We start from the raw sequence: 14,133 nt of genomic DNA on the forward strand, positions 1-14,133 counted from the left end.
TCCAAAGGATTCATTGGACTTTCCTCAGACGGCCCGGGAGATTATTTACAGACTGACTGACGAGGACAGATGCAACATCTCAGAGAAACTTGAGGCTGTACGCCAGTTGGAGGAGTTATGAAGTTATCTAAGCAGCATGTGGAGGGAGAACTTCAAACTTCTGGTAGCTACTGTGTGGAAGCCCCTTTTTCACAAGATGAAGAATGACAATCTGAAGAACAAACATAAGAACATGAAGCCCTTAAAGTCTATTTAAGGTTTTTGAAATCACATCTGCAACGATGGAAATGGACTCTCAGTCTCGAGGAGAGACTCAGAGTAGAACCATAGCAAAAAAATATCGGATGAGTGTCATCAAGTGTCTTGGGCTAGTGGAGGGACAGTTGACTGGGAGGACATCCTGGGGCACACCAGGACAACCTGCAGCCTTTTGACTGTATTTATGCAACCCTTGTAGTGTCAGAGAAGAACTTTAAAAACATGTTTTTGTCTAATGTCTGGAGTTGTTGATCGTCAGGACCAAACCTGCTGCAGCTGCTCGTGTCTGTGCTGCGATAAAAGCTCAGAGCATCGAGAGCCTTATCTGGCTCTTAGTGCATGTGACGTGCATGTGTTTATGTCAATGTTTCAGTGTTTGTGAGTGTGTGTGTGTATACGTTTATCAAGAGTAGTCTGTTGATTATTTAACACTTTACGTAACTTATCCAGGCCAGAGTCAAGTTACTGTGTCAAACATTGACGATTCATTCTTTGAATTACTTGTTAATATGATAAACAACAAGAAAAACTTTTTTTTAACTACAATTTAAATTATAGTTGTACTGGTTTTAAACTAAATTAACTCTTCAGTAGGAGGCAATTATTGAACTCCTCTACAATAAAATGATTATTATCGAAAAAGAGATATAAGAGAATGAAAGAATGCGGTTATTAAATAGCTATATATTATTTTTCGCAAATTTATTTTCACATTTTCACTCTCCTAAAAATGGGGAAAGTTAATTTAAATCGTTACACTATTAATTTCTAAGAAGATGACAAAGAGTTCTGTTTTTCTCTATTAAATATTGAGTAACGTTTTCGGTTCTACCTTTAACTTTGACGCGATTGACGTCACGCATCAAGGAGCGAGCGGGTCATTCATGTGGAGAACCGGGTCAGAATCGTTGCACACCTACAGACTACCTACACACTCCGACCCTCACCTGGGCCACAAAGTGTTAACCTGGCTCTCTGAGGTGGTCTCGAGGGGGCGGGGTCGAGCTCCGACATTTGTACCCGCAACACACACACACACACACACACTCACACACCAGCGCAGGAGCTCGTGAGAGTTGTGAGTCTTCAAGACTTCGTCATGTCGCGGATCTTAAGTCTAGTCACCGCCAGGTTCGGCGGGAAACTCCGCGTCTCAGTTCGAACCATCAGCGGCTCGTCCGGGAGGCCCGGGGACCACAGGTGAGTCAGGTGTCAGTCAGGTGTCAGTCAGGTGTCAGTCAGAGTAACCAGGCTCTCGTGGCAGTGACTCGTCCACGGTTCTGGGGAAACGATGGAAGGACACTGCGGAGACGGTGATCATCGGAGGCGGGTGCGTGGGCACCAGCCTGGCATACCACCTGGCCAAGGCGGGCATGAAGGACGTGGTTCTGCTGGAGAAGACGGAGCTGACGGCAGGATCCACCTGGCACGCCGTGAGTCCCACGGGCTTTTATTTTGAAGGGAGGTTGCCCTGCACGCTCTCCTCCTGTTGGATGGGATTACTCTGGGAACTCCATCAACTGTTAAAATAGTGTCACAAATCCTAGAGATTAAGAGAACCATATTTCCACTGTGTGGGTCTGCCCCGGGGCCTCCTCCCAGTTGAATGGGCAATGTCCACTGTCTCTATAGTGTAAAAGCAGGGGTTCCACTCTGAGTGTCTCATAGATGAGTTAGCTTTCCTATGCGCTGATCTTTTTATTCTGTTTACCTTTTCATTGAATCTTTTTTTATTTTAAACTTTTTCACTGATCCAGTTGATGAACTGATAACAGCTCAGAGAGCTACAAATATCAGTAAACGTAAAACAAAAACAGAAAAGACCACAGTTGCATGAAACTCAAATCATTCAACTCTTTATTTATTTTACATTTTACTTTAATTTAGTTCACAATGCAAACAATGTTAGCCTTTAGCTCCTCCTCAAATAAAGAGCTTAATGAGGGTCAATACTTTGGAATAAAAACATTTTTTTGATCAAAAGTAAACTGAAAAAAGCTTTAAATCTAAAAAGTGTATTTTTAAAAAAGAAATCTTTCTTTAAGTCAAATTTTCGAACTACTGACCCAAATGTAGCTCCTCTCCAAACACGTGTGATTCTATGATGTTGATCTTTTCATCCTGCTTTTTTTACATACACCTTCATAATCCAACAGTTCAAATAGTTTAAACATAAAGTTTCAGTCGACTCCTGTGGACATCCTCATATCAGGTGTGTTCAGAGTAAATGAATGATCACGGGGGTCACACTGGAGGGACAAACAAACGCTCATGTGGTCGAAAGACTTTGGACTGTTTTATCTAAATGGGCTAACTTACGCTTCAACCGTTTTTGTGGAGATTCATCGTACACAAATTTGTAGCAACAAAATTTGTTAAAAAAAAAAGAGAAAAAATTGCAAAACTAACACAAACAAAACATAAGGAAAACTCTAAACCTCCAAAAACAATTAAATTCATATGAAACATTTTCAGTTATAAAAAAAAAATGAGTTCACCATGCGGCAGTATACAGCAAAAGAAATTAAAATCTGCTCAGTTAAAGAGCAAATGAGACAAACGGATATAATGAGACAGAAAAGCTTGATTGTCATGAACATAATTGAAAAATAAAACAAAAAAAAGGATAGAAAGAGGTTTTAAAATGTATTATCAATATAAATCGAATGTATATTAGAGCAACAGGTAAACATAATGTACAAAAAAGGAAAAATACAATTTAATAAGAAACGTTTTAAAAAAAAAAAGGAAAAAAAAAAGGAAGTAAATAAATATTTGAGTCCAGGAGGATAAAATAGCGATGAATACATTCTTAAGATGTAGTTTCCTCTTAGGAACCACAGAGACATTAATCACAAGAACCCCCAATGACTTAATCTCAAGTAAGCACGGAAAGCTAGTGTTTCACTCTTTGGCACCTTTAGTGTCTTCCTAGAAAATAATTCGTTTCAACTTCACTAGGTAGTTGTGCTTCAGTTTCAGGGTCGTCCCACGTTGTGACCTATTTACCCATTTTATCTGTTGCTATTTTCATACTTGATGTGTCAAACTTTATACTTCATCGGTCATAAAGAACTGAATAAAATTCCAAATTCTGAGATGAAAAATGGAAGATATGGTAATGACTTTTTAAAGACATGTTTTTTGACGTCTGAGTAATTTGTGACTTTTTGCATGCATGTAACTCTGATTTGCCAAATCATTTTAACTTTATTCAAAAATGACATTCTGATGTTCACTTTTCTTCACTAATGTTGAAAGAAATTTGACAAATATCTTGTTCTGTGTGTTTGTGGAAAAAGAGCCGAGTGTGGATTTCTCACTCTGAGATAACGGTCGCTGAACTTTGGCCAATTTATTCCAGTTAGGAGTGTTTGTTCTTCCACAACAGCCTCAGGCTGAAGTGATACACATCGAAGTGAAACACACTGCTGTGATCACACTGCTGAGATGTATTACCACCCGTCACATGAACGAATGAAGTGGTAGAGACTCACACCAGAACATGGATTCATGTCACCTGTGGTGCTGGAGGAACAGCCTTGATGAACACATCAACCCTGTGTGCTTCGTACACACTTGTGTATGAGTGTGTGTGTCTGTCTGTCGCTCCTTTAACTCTTCAACTCTGCAGGTACTTCACCATTGATGAAACAAACCACAACAAAAATGAAAAATCTGTTTCTAAACCATCTTTATTCATTTAAAAAATAAATAAAAACTTGCAGTATTAAAACTTGAACATTTGAAGTTTGGAAAGCAAGTTGTCCAAACAAGAACAAAACACTTGAATTTTTACTTTTTCATAAATTCAAATATAAAGTGGGTTAAAACAAAAATGTAAAACAAAATTGAAAATATATATGAAAAATAAATGAACCAACAAAAAAAAAAATCCAACAATAAAAAATTGGATTTAGGCAAAAAAGAAGAAACAATAATAAAATAAAACTGTCTGAACAGATAGCAATGTATTGTCAGAGAAAAAGTAAAAAAAAAAGTTTAATGTAAAAAAACAAAACAAACCCTGATTGAACAAAAGGCAACATTATTGAGGCTGTAATAATCAAACGCATTAACAAAAAACGCCAAATCTTAACACTTGAAAAAACGACCCAAACATCTTGACAATCAGAGTAAAAAAGCAAAAGAATTTAAAAATTGCTATGCTTTGTCGCAGGCTGGCCTGACGACATACTACCACCCCGGCATCAACTTGAAGAAGGTCCACTATGACAGCATCAAGCTGTACGAGAGTCTGGAGGCTGAGACCGGACAGGTGAGAAACTTTGATTTCGGGCGGAAGCTCAGGATCGATCTCACATCACCGTCCGTCGTCTGCAGGCGGTGGGTTTCCACCAGCCGGGCAGCATCAGAATCGCCTCCACCGCGGCTCGGGTGGACGAGATGAAGTACCAGATGACCCGGACTCACTGGCACGTGACGCCGCAGTCCATGATCAGTCTCGAGAGGGTCCAGGAGCTGTTCCCCCTGCTGAACATGGACAAGGTCGGTGCTGAACGGAGCTCTGTAGACGGAGAGCTGAGCGGGTTGATTTCTGCAGGTGCTGGCTGGCCTGTACACGCCGGAGGACGGCCACATCGACCCGTACTCTCTGACCATGTCTCTGGCTGCCGGGGCTCGCATGTATGGAGCCATGATCTACAACCCTGCTCCGGTCACCGACCTGAAGCCGACCTCAGATGGCAAGTGGGACGTGGAGACTCCTCACGGGACCATCCGGGCCAATCGCATCGTCAACGCCACAGGTGTGTTCGAGTCAGATATTTCAGGAGGAACGTTGTTGCATAATCCAGGTTGTATGAGGAGTAATGTCAGCGGGTTGTCCTGCTCATAAGCACGCCTGCAGACTCGGCTGGTTTGACAAAAGTAGTTGACCTCAGTCTGCAGAAACAGAACATGGCAAAATCACTGTAAATAGTATTTGTTTAATTATTAAAAAGTCACATAAGCACTCTTGGCCTTTAAAAAGTAAATTGGTTCATTTATAGTGTATTTGAAGTCAGAATGCTAAGAAATGTATTCTTCAGCCTTGTGTTATCTCTGGGTCCCGAAGCCCCGAAAACAAATGTGTTCGCAGTATCCCTTGTGTCAAATGACAGGATATTGTCAAAAAGCAACTAACGTGTTGATTCAAGCATGTCTTAAATAGATTCTGGACTCTATTGTACTCATCAGTATCTGTCTGTTTGTACAAAACTCTATTTTCATTGAAATATTAACTTTAGAAAATGCACCTAAGCCCCGCCCACTGGAAACACTTTTTATTTCTGGAGATAAAATCTTGTTTACCATAACCACACCCATTCGGCTGTGAGTGGTCAAGTTGAGGTTTGTCACCGCGCGTCATCAATCCTAGAAGTCTTCTTGTCACCTGTAAAGGACTTTTTGTATAAACAAAGCGGGCTGATTACAGCTGGCTGGAGAAGGAGTGAAGCCCATTATTACATCATAATGGACTCCTCTCGTAACTGCTCTTTCGCTGAGATTTCAGACGGGTAAGAACTGTAACTAATTAAAAGACATTCCTACAAAAACGGTAAATAAAAAGTTTCAAAACAACATTAATGACAGTGAGATGAAATGGTACCATTTATGTCGGTAAAACCTATGATCCGACATCAGATCTGAAATTAATTAAATGGACTGTATAATAATCTTAAACGAGTCGAGAGAGTTCCTAATCAAGTGTTGACAGGAATTAAATACTCAACATATCCATTCATTATATTTCACTTGTATAGAAATCTGAATCTATCTAAGCTACCTAAAATCAATACCACACTTCCTGTCTGACAGGAAGTCTCAGTTTCTTTGCTGACTTAGAATCTCTCGTCTTGTATAAAAGCCTTATCAGCTAAGACCTTCGTCCTCTGGACCACCGCTTCAATGCAGCTTGTCAGAACCGGGTCGCTCTGGTTCCTGCAGACTGAGCTTGTTTGTCAGAGCCAAGAATGCGCTTTAGTATCTGACCAGGATATCGTGTCGCGCCGACGCAGGTCATGTAATCGGATCTTCTCCAGGCGACAAATCTTTACCCTGATCTGAACTCACACATGCATACACACACACATGTGCACTCACAATCATGCACAAGCAAACATATATGCACAAACACACATACACGGGTAGACACACATGCACTCACACACACACGCACTCACACACACACACACACACACAGACACACACTTATGCACAGTCACACACACAAGTGCAAACACACAAAGACGGAGATACGTACACACACACACACAAACATGCAAACACACACACTCATACAGTCACACACAAGTGCACACACACAAAGACAGAGACACAAACACGCATGGACACAAACATGCAAACAAACACACAGAGTTTTGTGGTTCTTCAATGTGTTCCAGTCCAAACCCAAGTCTTCTCGTCCAATCAGAGCACACCAGCAGACTCACTCCTCCTGTGTGTAGAAGTTTGTTTTTTGCTCCTCTATAAGTGGCCTCAGCGATGCTGCCATGAATATCGGGTCACTTGCTCCGAGGGCACCAGGTTCTCTGTGTCACAGATGAACTGCGGCTCATTTTGATGTTTCAGATTCTCTTGAATTATCTTTCAGGTATTTTTGTCTAGTTTTACAAGCCTTTACTTTACTACACTCGCACTCTTCTCAGCCTGTGAACATATGATCGAGAGCAAATGATCGACCAAGATACTTTTAAGTCAAGTTGAAGTTAAAAAAAAGTTAAAATAAACTAATATTGATTCCAAATACTATTTGGACAAGTACAGCGATTTTTTATAAGAAGAGTAAAAGTCCCGAAAACAATATTTTGTTGACAAAGAAATTAAACACATTAAAGGGCACAAATGTTTTGATTTGATTCTCCTAAATTGATCTTGGACCTCTATTGTACTCATCAGTATTTTTCTGTGATTTGTCGAGCATCAAGTTTTATCACGTGTGTTCTAAATCCCAGAAGTCTCTGCCTCCAAAGGACTGGAGGAGCTAAGCCTATTATTACGTAACCTCTCGTTCGCTGAGATTTCAGACGGGGGAGAACTTTATAAAGTAATACCTTGAAAATATCACCTTATTGCAACTTGAACAGGAAGCTTTAAAATTTGAATAAGCCAGGAAATTTGGGTTTTCATATTACGTGGTTTCCCTGTAAGAAAAAAGGTTTTTCTTCTCTTAGTGCAAAATAGTGCGTTATTAAAAAATGCAGTTGTTAGATGTGAACATTAGCAGAACAAAAAACCTGATGGTTCTAAAAATGCCCACAAAATAAGTCAGTTAAAAATATGTTTACAGTTATAATGATAGGAAAGGTTTGTTTTGAACTTAAAACAAGTGGAAAGTGGTCTCTAGGAAAATATTAAAAATGAAGGTAAAACAACATAAAATGGTACAAAATGTATTAATTAACTGAATAAAAGACTATTAAAAGAAATTGCTAAAGGTAGAAATAAATTGTCTCAAAGTAACACAATCAAGAGAAACGTAGAACATTTGTAAACCAAGGAAAATGTTAAACGACACAAATCAATTAATAGTGCCTGCAAATCAGAGTTTAAAAACTGCTCTCAATAACTCAAGATTCTTTCTCAGCAAGAGAATCCCCCTCACACACCCACAGATTCGTTCCACTGTTATATCAAACAAAAGGTTCATCCTCATCTGACCTTTGAGGGGCTGAATCAAGGTCAAAGGTTGGACTAAGGAATCTATTGAAGCTGAAGAGCATTTTATTTAAACGACTCAGAGTTCAGGGCAAGAAAAGTCCCCGTTAGAAATATATAAAAACTAGAAGTTAAGAATAAATTCTGAAGTCTGGATCTGCTGGTGACACACAACTGTTTTCGGAGTGTTCAGTGAAAATATTGTTGACATGTTTAAACTCAAAAGTCTTAAATGGGGGTGCGTTATAGGAGTCTGTCACCAAATAAATAAAATAAATGAGAGTGAAAATGTAACCAGGAAAACAAAAAGTTACTGTTTGCATAAGAAAGTTTTATTTCCTGCTGAAAAAAGACAAGTGAAGAACTTAAAAAAGAAAAGTTCAGAAAAAGGACCACGTCAGGAATAAAAAATAAACACTTAATAAAAATCACACAAGACTGTAATGGTCTGTATAAGTCTGCACTCTGCAGATCTAGAGTTACAGTTGTGGAGGAGGACAGTTTTCACGTGCTAACGTGCTAAGATGCTAGAGAGAGAACCGTAGCACCTCGGCTACATGAGCAGCTCCCTTCATTCATAAAATGTTGTGCTACACAACACCCACAGCTCAACTCTTACTCTTGTCCAGGCTCCTGCTGCTGATGTGGATTCTTGTTTCCTGAGCTGGAACATTTCGTTCCTGTTCAGTTGTACAAACTCACATCAACACGTGAACGTACTTGGAAAGAGCAGCAGTTGAATTTATTTCGACTGAGCGTTGCAAAAGAACCAACTTCTGGTTTTAAAAACATATCTAAACACCCTCGTCTGCTGTGATGAAGCTGCCCCTTGTTACGTAACTGTTGCCTCCCTCTCACCACAGACTACTGTCCCAGTTCTCCGGGGAGACTTGCTGGCTCTGCTGTGTTTGTTCACGCTGTCGCACACTTTACCTTTGCACATTGTGTTTACCTGGACTAGAAACTGAACACAATGAAAAATGTATATTTGAATAAATCTTCTTAGTTACGTAGTTGTGAAGTCGATTGATTGTGACATTCATTCTTGACCACTAGAATGAATGAATTAAACGTATATTAAGACGTTTCTATTTGTTCAGGCTTTTCCTTGATTTTCTGGAACTCCTGTTGTGTTATCACAGGGGTAGGGAACCTGGTCCAGAAAGAGCCGCAGTGGGTGCAGGTTTTCGTTCCAACCATTCAAGAGGACACATTTTATCCAATCAGGAGTCTTAGGAGTGTAATCAGTTGATTGTCAGTCTGGTGTTGCTTGTTCAGCTGAAACCTCATTGGTTAAACTGTACATGCTTGATCGGTTGGAACAAAAACCTGCACCCACTGCGGCTCTTTCTGGACCAGGTTCCCTACCCCTGTGTTATCAGTTTTATCTTGACCTTTAAAGTATATATTTTATTGAATATTGTTTTGATTGTTTAATTGTTTGTGACCCTGGTCTGGAAAAGCGCTATACAAATAAAAATTACTTACTTACTTGCTTACTTACTAGGAGGCAGACCACACGCTTACAAATACAGCTTTAGCTTCGGTCGCAATTCCGACCGGTGTGTGAGATGGTTCTGTTTTGATCTCCAGGTTTCTGGGCTCGAGAGGTCGGGAAGCTGATCGGGTTCGAGCACCCGACCATCCCGGTCCACCACCAATATGTGGTGACGGCTACGGTGCCGGAGGTGAAGGCTCTGAAGAAGGAGCTACCTGTCATCCGGGACCTGGAGGGTTCCTACTACCTGCGTCAGGAGCGAGACGGTTTGCTGTTTGGCCCGTACGAAAAGATGGAAAAGATGGTTCTGCAGGACTCTTGGGTCCGAGATGGAGTTCCTCCAGGTCAGTTGGTCATGTGACGCCTGTCTCATCCCAACTAGACTGAAATCTCCTGATCCAGGTTTTGGTAAGGAGCTGTTTGAGTCGGACCTGGACAGGATCATGGACCACGTGGAGATGGCCATGGAGATGGTTCCTGTGCTGAAGAAAGCCGACATCATAAACATTGTGTCCGGACCAATCACATACACCCCCGACCTGCTTCCAATGGTGGGACCACACCACAGTGTCAGGAACTACTGGACTGCCATCGGATTTGGGTTCGTACAAGAGTGTGTTAGCGACGTTAGGTCGGGACTGTGAATCTGGACTTGCTGTGCGCAGATACGGGGTAATCCACGCCGGTGGGATAGGGAAGTTCCTGAGTGACTGGATAAGAAACGGCGAACCTCCATATGACCTGATCGAGTGTGACCCTAACCGCTATGGGAAGTGGGCCGATGTGCCGTTCATGTGCGCCAAAGCTCGAGAGTCGTACGGTTACAACAACGTCGGTAAGCAACCACGCCTGAATTCGGAAAAAAAGTTTGTGTTATTCCCATTTACAAAGATTTGTCCCGGGTCTAGTGGGCTACCCCAAAGAAGAGCGGTTTGCCGGCAGACCGTCCAGTCGGACCAGTGGACTGTATGAGGTGCTGAAGGACAAGTGTTCTATGGGCTTCCACGCGGGCTGGGAACAACCTCACTGGTTCTACAAACCAGGAGATGACACAGAATACAAGTAAGACAACTAGTCCCTGACGTCCTTTCGTTCACTCACTGAAAAGCTAAATAAAATGAAGTTAACAATCGTAGTCATTAAAGGGTTCAACGCTAAAAATCTTGCGAATGGAGCAGTGGTTCTGTTGGAGGGAGAGAAATGTGGGTGACAACAGGGGTGAGATGTTCTCTGGTGTCAGCGCAGAAGAGCCGACAGATGCACTGAAGACAGTTGTAGCAGCTCAAAAGAACCATTCAGGACGTCCAGAACTCTACGAGCTCTTGAGCGAGAGCACCTAAATATATCCGCCACTGTCTGCTGGTAAATATTTGGATTCTGTCCATCGACACAGTTGGCTCACTCAGCTGCTTTCTTGGTCCCTCAGATTGATACTGAGCTCTTACCAAAGATCCCAGCTGCCCGGGGGTTAGGCCTCTCATAGATGAGGGAGTTTGTTCCCAGAATGACTTTCCTGAAGACCTTTCTGGTGTAGTGTTCTACTGGGAGGAGGCCCTTGGCAAGGGATGTTCACACGGAACCACCAGGGGCGACTATTGTTTCGATCTGATTACAAAAACAAATCTTCGATGATGTCGTGTTTTCTTCAACTGTGATGTGGAGAGTAACAATTATTAGCATATTTTCATTCCATTAACCTTTCTCTGGTTCTGAAGCCCTCCGATGTTTTTTTTAGACCTAGTTTCCGCCGCACAAACTGGTTCGGCCCAGTGGGCCGCGAGTGCAAGCTGGTGATGGAGAAGGTTGGAGTGATCGACTTGACGCCCTTTGGAAAGTTCTTGGTGAAAGGAAAAGACTCCATCAAGCTGCTGGACCGGCTGTTCGCCAACACCATGCCAAAGGTAGCGTGCTCTGTTCTTGTTGTGAGTGTTTGAGCACGCCCTGTTCTCACTCCGGGGGTCTTTAGGTGGGACAGACTAACATCAGCCACATGTTGACTCCTGCCGGGCGAGTCTTTGCTGAGGTCACCATCACCCAGCTGACACCAGGAGAGTTCATGCTGCTCACAGGCTCCGGGTCTGAGCTGCACGACCTCAGGTGAGTCGAACCTTCATAGATCCAACACTGTCCATCTTTGATACATACAACTGAGACCGTCACACTGAAGGAACACACAGACAAACACACACACACATGCATGCATGTACACATATATGCTCTATTTTACTTCACAAGGAAACACAAACGCATGTGCATGCACACACATGCACATCTGTACGCACACATGCACACACAAATGAACACAAACATACACACTTATAAACACACACACACATTCTGGCACACATGCATATATACACAACTTATACTTATACTGTACTTGAACTCACAAGGACATACAATCACCTGTGCATGCATATACATATTGTAGACACACACATGCATATGCACTTAAATACACACTGGCATACACACATATACAACATATGAACATACCTGTACACACAAACATGCAGACTTGTATGAAAATACACAATTATGAACGAACCCTGGACTGTTCTAGCAGCTTAAGCGGAGAAAGAATTGACCATGAGTCTCACACACACACCCGGGTCAGAGTCGAACCTCCCGCTGTGCTGAAGACACTTGAGCTTCTCCACTGAGAAATATAAACCTGCAGCCTCAGCACGACGCCCCGCTGTTTGCTCCAATCAAGGGTCAGGAATAAGAAGGATCTTGTTTCTCAAAACACATCTTTGAGCAAGTAATAGTTGCCTAAAATACTTGTAGCGCCGCCCTGTGGCCACAATAGCTACTGTAACTATAACCCTCAATTAGAGTTTTGCGTTCTCAAACTTGGATGTGCTGATCCTCATCCTGACTCTTCCCCAGTGTGGTCATAATGTTGTGGTCTTCTTGCAGGTGGATACAAGATGAAGCTGCTAATGGTGGATACGAGGTGGACATCACTAACGTGACAGATGACCTCGGCGTGCTCAGTATTGCGGGACCAAAGTCTCGCAAGGTCCTGCAGAAGATCACGTCCGAGGACATGAGCGACGGTGCCTTCAAGTTCCTGCAGTGCAAGTCCATCCAGCTGGCCGGCGCTCCGGTCAGAGCCATCCGGATCTCCTACACCGGTACTCACCTCAGTGAAGGGGTGTGACCTTGGATTGTGTGTGACCCGTTTTGTGTTTTTCCGGTCCTCAGGGGAGCTCGGGTGGGAGCTCTACATGGATCAGAAACACATGGCCGCCGTCTATAATGACATCATGGAGGCGGGAAAAGACGAGGGAATCGACAACTTTGGCGTGTATGCCCTGTCGTCACTCAGACTGGAGAAGGGCTTCAGAGGCTGGGGGGCCGAGGTATACACACACACACATACACACACACCAAAAACACACACAAAAACAGATGCACATGCACACATGCATGGACATACACATGCAAACACATAGATGCACTCACCAACATTACAAACAGACACACACAAAAACATGCATATTCACACGCATTCAAAAACACAGACACACACAAATGCCCACTTTAACACACACATGCACTTATACGCTTAAACCACAAGTGTCAGACACAGATATAAAGACATGCATATAGATTAAAAATCACTCATACAAACAAACACACAAAAAACACTGATAGACACACACACACAAATGTTTGCTTATGTGTTTGTGACATTTTTTGTGTTGTAGATGAACTGTGACACCAACCCTCTGGAGGCTGGTCTGGACTACTTTATCAAGCTCAACAAGGTGTGTCTTCTTCCACTTTTTCTCTCCAGCCGCTGATGATCATTTCTACTTAAACGTGTGTGTGTGTGTGTGTATAGCCAGCAGACTTCATCGGGAAAGCAGCGATTCAGGAAATCAAGGCTAATGGTCTGAAGAGGAAGTTGTCGTACCTCAGTCTGGAGACTCAGGACATCGACCCCGAGGGCAACGAGACTGTGTGGCATGAGGGAAAGGTCAGCCGAGCAAGCACAAGAAAGTGGACAGTAGAAAACAGAATAGATGAGAATGAAAAGTCGAGAAAATCTTCGGAACAAAATTTGATATATTATGAAAATATCTTTTTTCACTTAAGTGAATCTAAATCGTGCTCTCTATCGCCCTCAGGTGGTCGGCAACACCACATCCGGCTCCTACAGCTACAGCAGCCAGCAGAGTCTGGCGTTTGCCTATCTTCCACTAGACCTGTGCTCGGTGGGTCAGAAGGTGGAGGTGGAGCTGCTAGGCAGGAAGTACCCGGCCCAGGTGATGCATGAGCCTCTGGTCCTCACCGAGCCCACCAGGACTCGCCTGCAAAAGAAAGCCAAGAGCAAAGCATAAGCAGAACCTGGACTGTGAAGTTCTTGACCTCTGCAGAGGTGGATCCTCTGTCCCGGACATGTTCTGATTGCCTCTGCCTTTGAGCAACAACAACTTGAACTGGACGTCTTACAGTGTTAAAAGAGTAATTCTCTCCGTTAATTGTTTACAGTTTGTTCAATTTTTTGAAACTGTTGCTGCTGAATTTACAAAATATGTACAAAGATTTCTTTTTTTAAATCTTTTTTGTAACAAAGTGTAATTAAATGGGTTTGAATAAACAAATGATTTACTGTTGTGAAAGATTTATTTTGTAGACTAACGTTTTTCAAGCTGATAGCCACTGATAAATCCATATATTGACAC

At 42.4% G+C, this 14,133-nt stretch overlaps 1 protein-coding gene across 1 annotated transcript; it reads left to right on the forward strand.

Annotated features, from left to right (window-relative positions):
* Positions 1–1,333: 1,333 nt before the first annotated feature.
* On the forward strand, positions 1,334–14,070 carry dmgdh (dimethylglycine dehydrogenase). Its single transcript, XM_087791923.1, has 16 exons — positions 1,334–1,458; positions 1,523–1,691; positions 4,439–4,537; positions 4,603–4,767; positions 4,823–5,027; positions 9,532–9,780; positions 9,839–10,037; positions 10,102–10,271; positions 10,345–10,498; positions 11,172–11,337; positions 11,403–11,533; positions 12,359–12,576; positions 12,647–12,804; positions 13,153–13,212; positions 13,290–13,424; positions 13,576–14,070. Exons 1-16 carry the CDS (start codon positions 1,358–1,360, stop codon positions 13,786–13,788), a joined length of 2,592 nt encoding a protein of 863 aa, XP_087648049.1. The 5' UTR covers positions 1,334–1,357; the 3' UTR covers positions 13,789–14,070.
* Positions 14,071–14,133: the final 63 nt, after the last annotated feature.

The sequence above is a fragment of the Callionymus lyra genome, chromosome 5 (genome assembly GCF_982586985.1).
Source record: "Callionymus lyra chromosome 5, fCalLyr1.hap1.1, whole genome shotgun sequence".
In the NCBI taxonomy this organism is placed as follows: domain Eukaryota; kingdom Metazoa; phylum Chordata; class Actinopteri; order Syngnathiformes; family Callionymidae; genus Callionymus; species Callionymus lyra.

What these genes read in the sequence shown, in the direction of transcription:
- dmgdh (XM_087791923.1), top strand. Translation starts at nt 1,358, where the DNA reads ATGTCGCGGATCTTAAGTCTAGTCACCGCCAGGTTCGGCGGGAAACTC. An exon ending in TGGAGGCTGAGACCGGACAG is followed by an intron (nt 4,538 to 4,602) that starts GTGAGAAACTTT and finishes CGTCGTCTGCAG; the next exon opens with GCGGTGGGTTTCCACCAGCC. An exon ending in GTACGGTTACAACAACGTCG is followed by an intron (nt 10,272 to 10,344) that starts GTAAGCAACCAC and finishes TCCCGGGTCTAG; the next exon opens with TGGGCTACCCCAAAGAAGAG.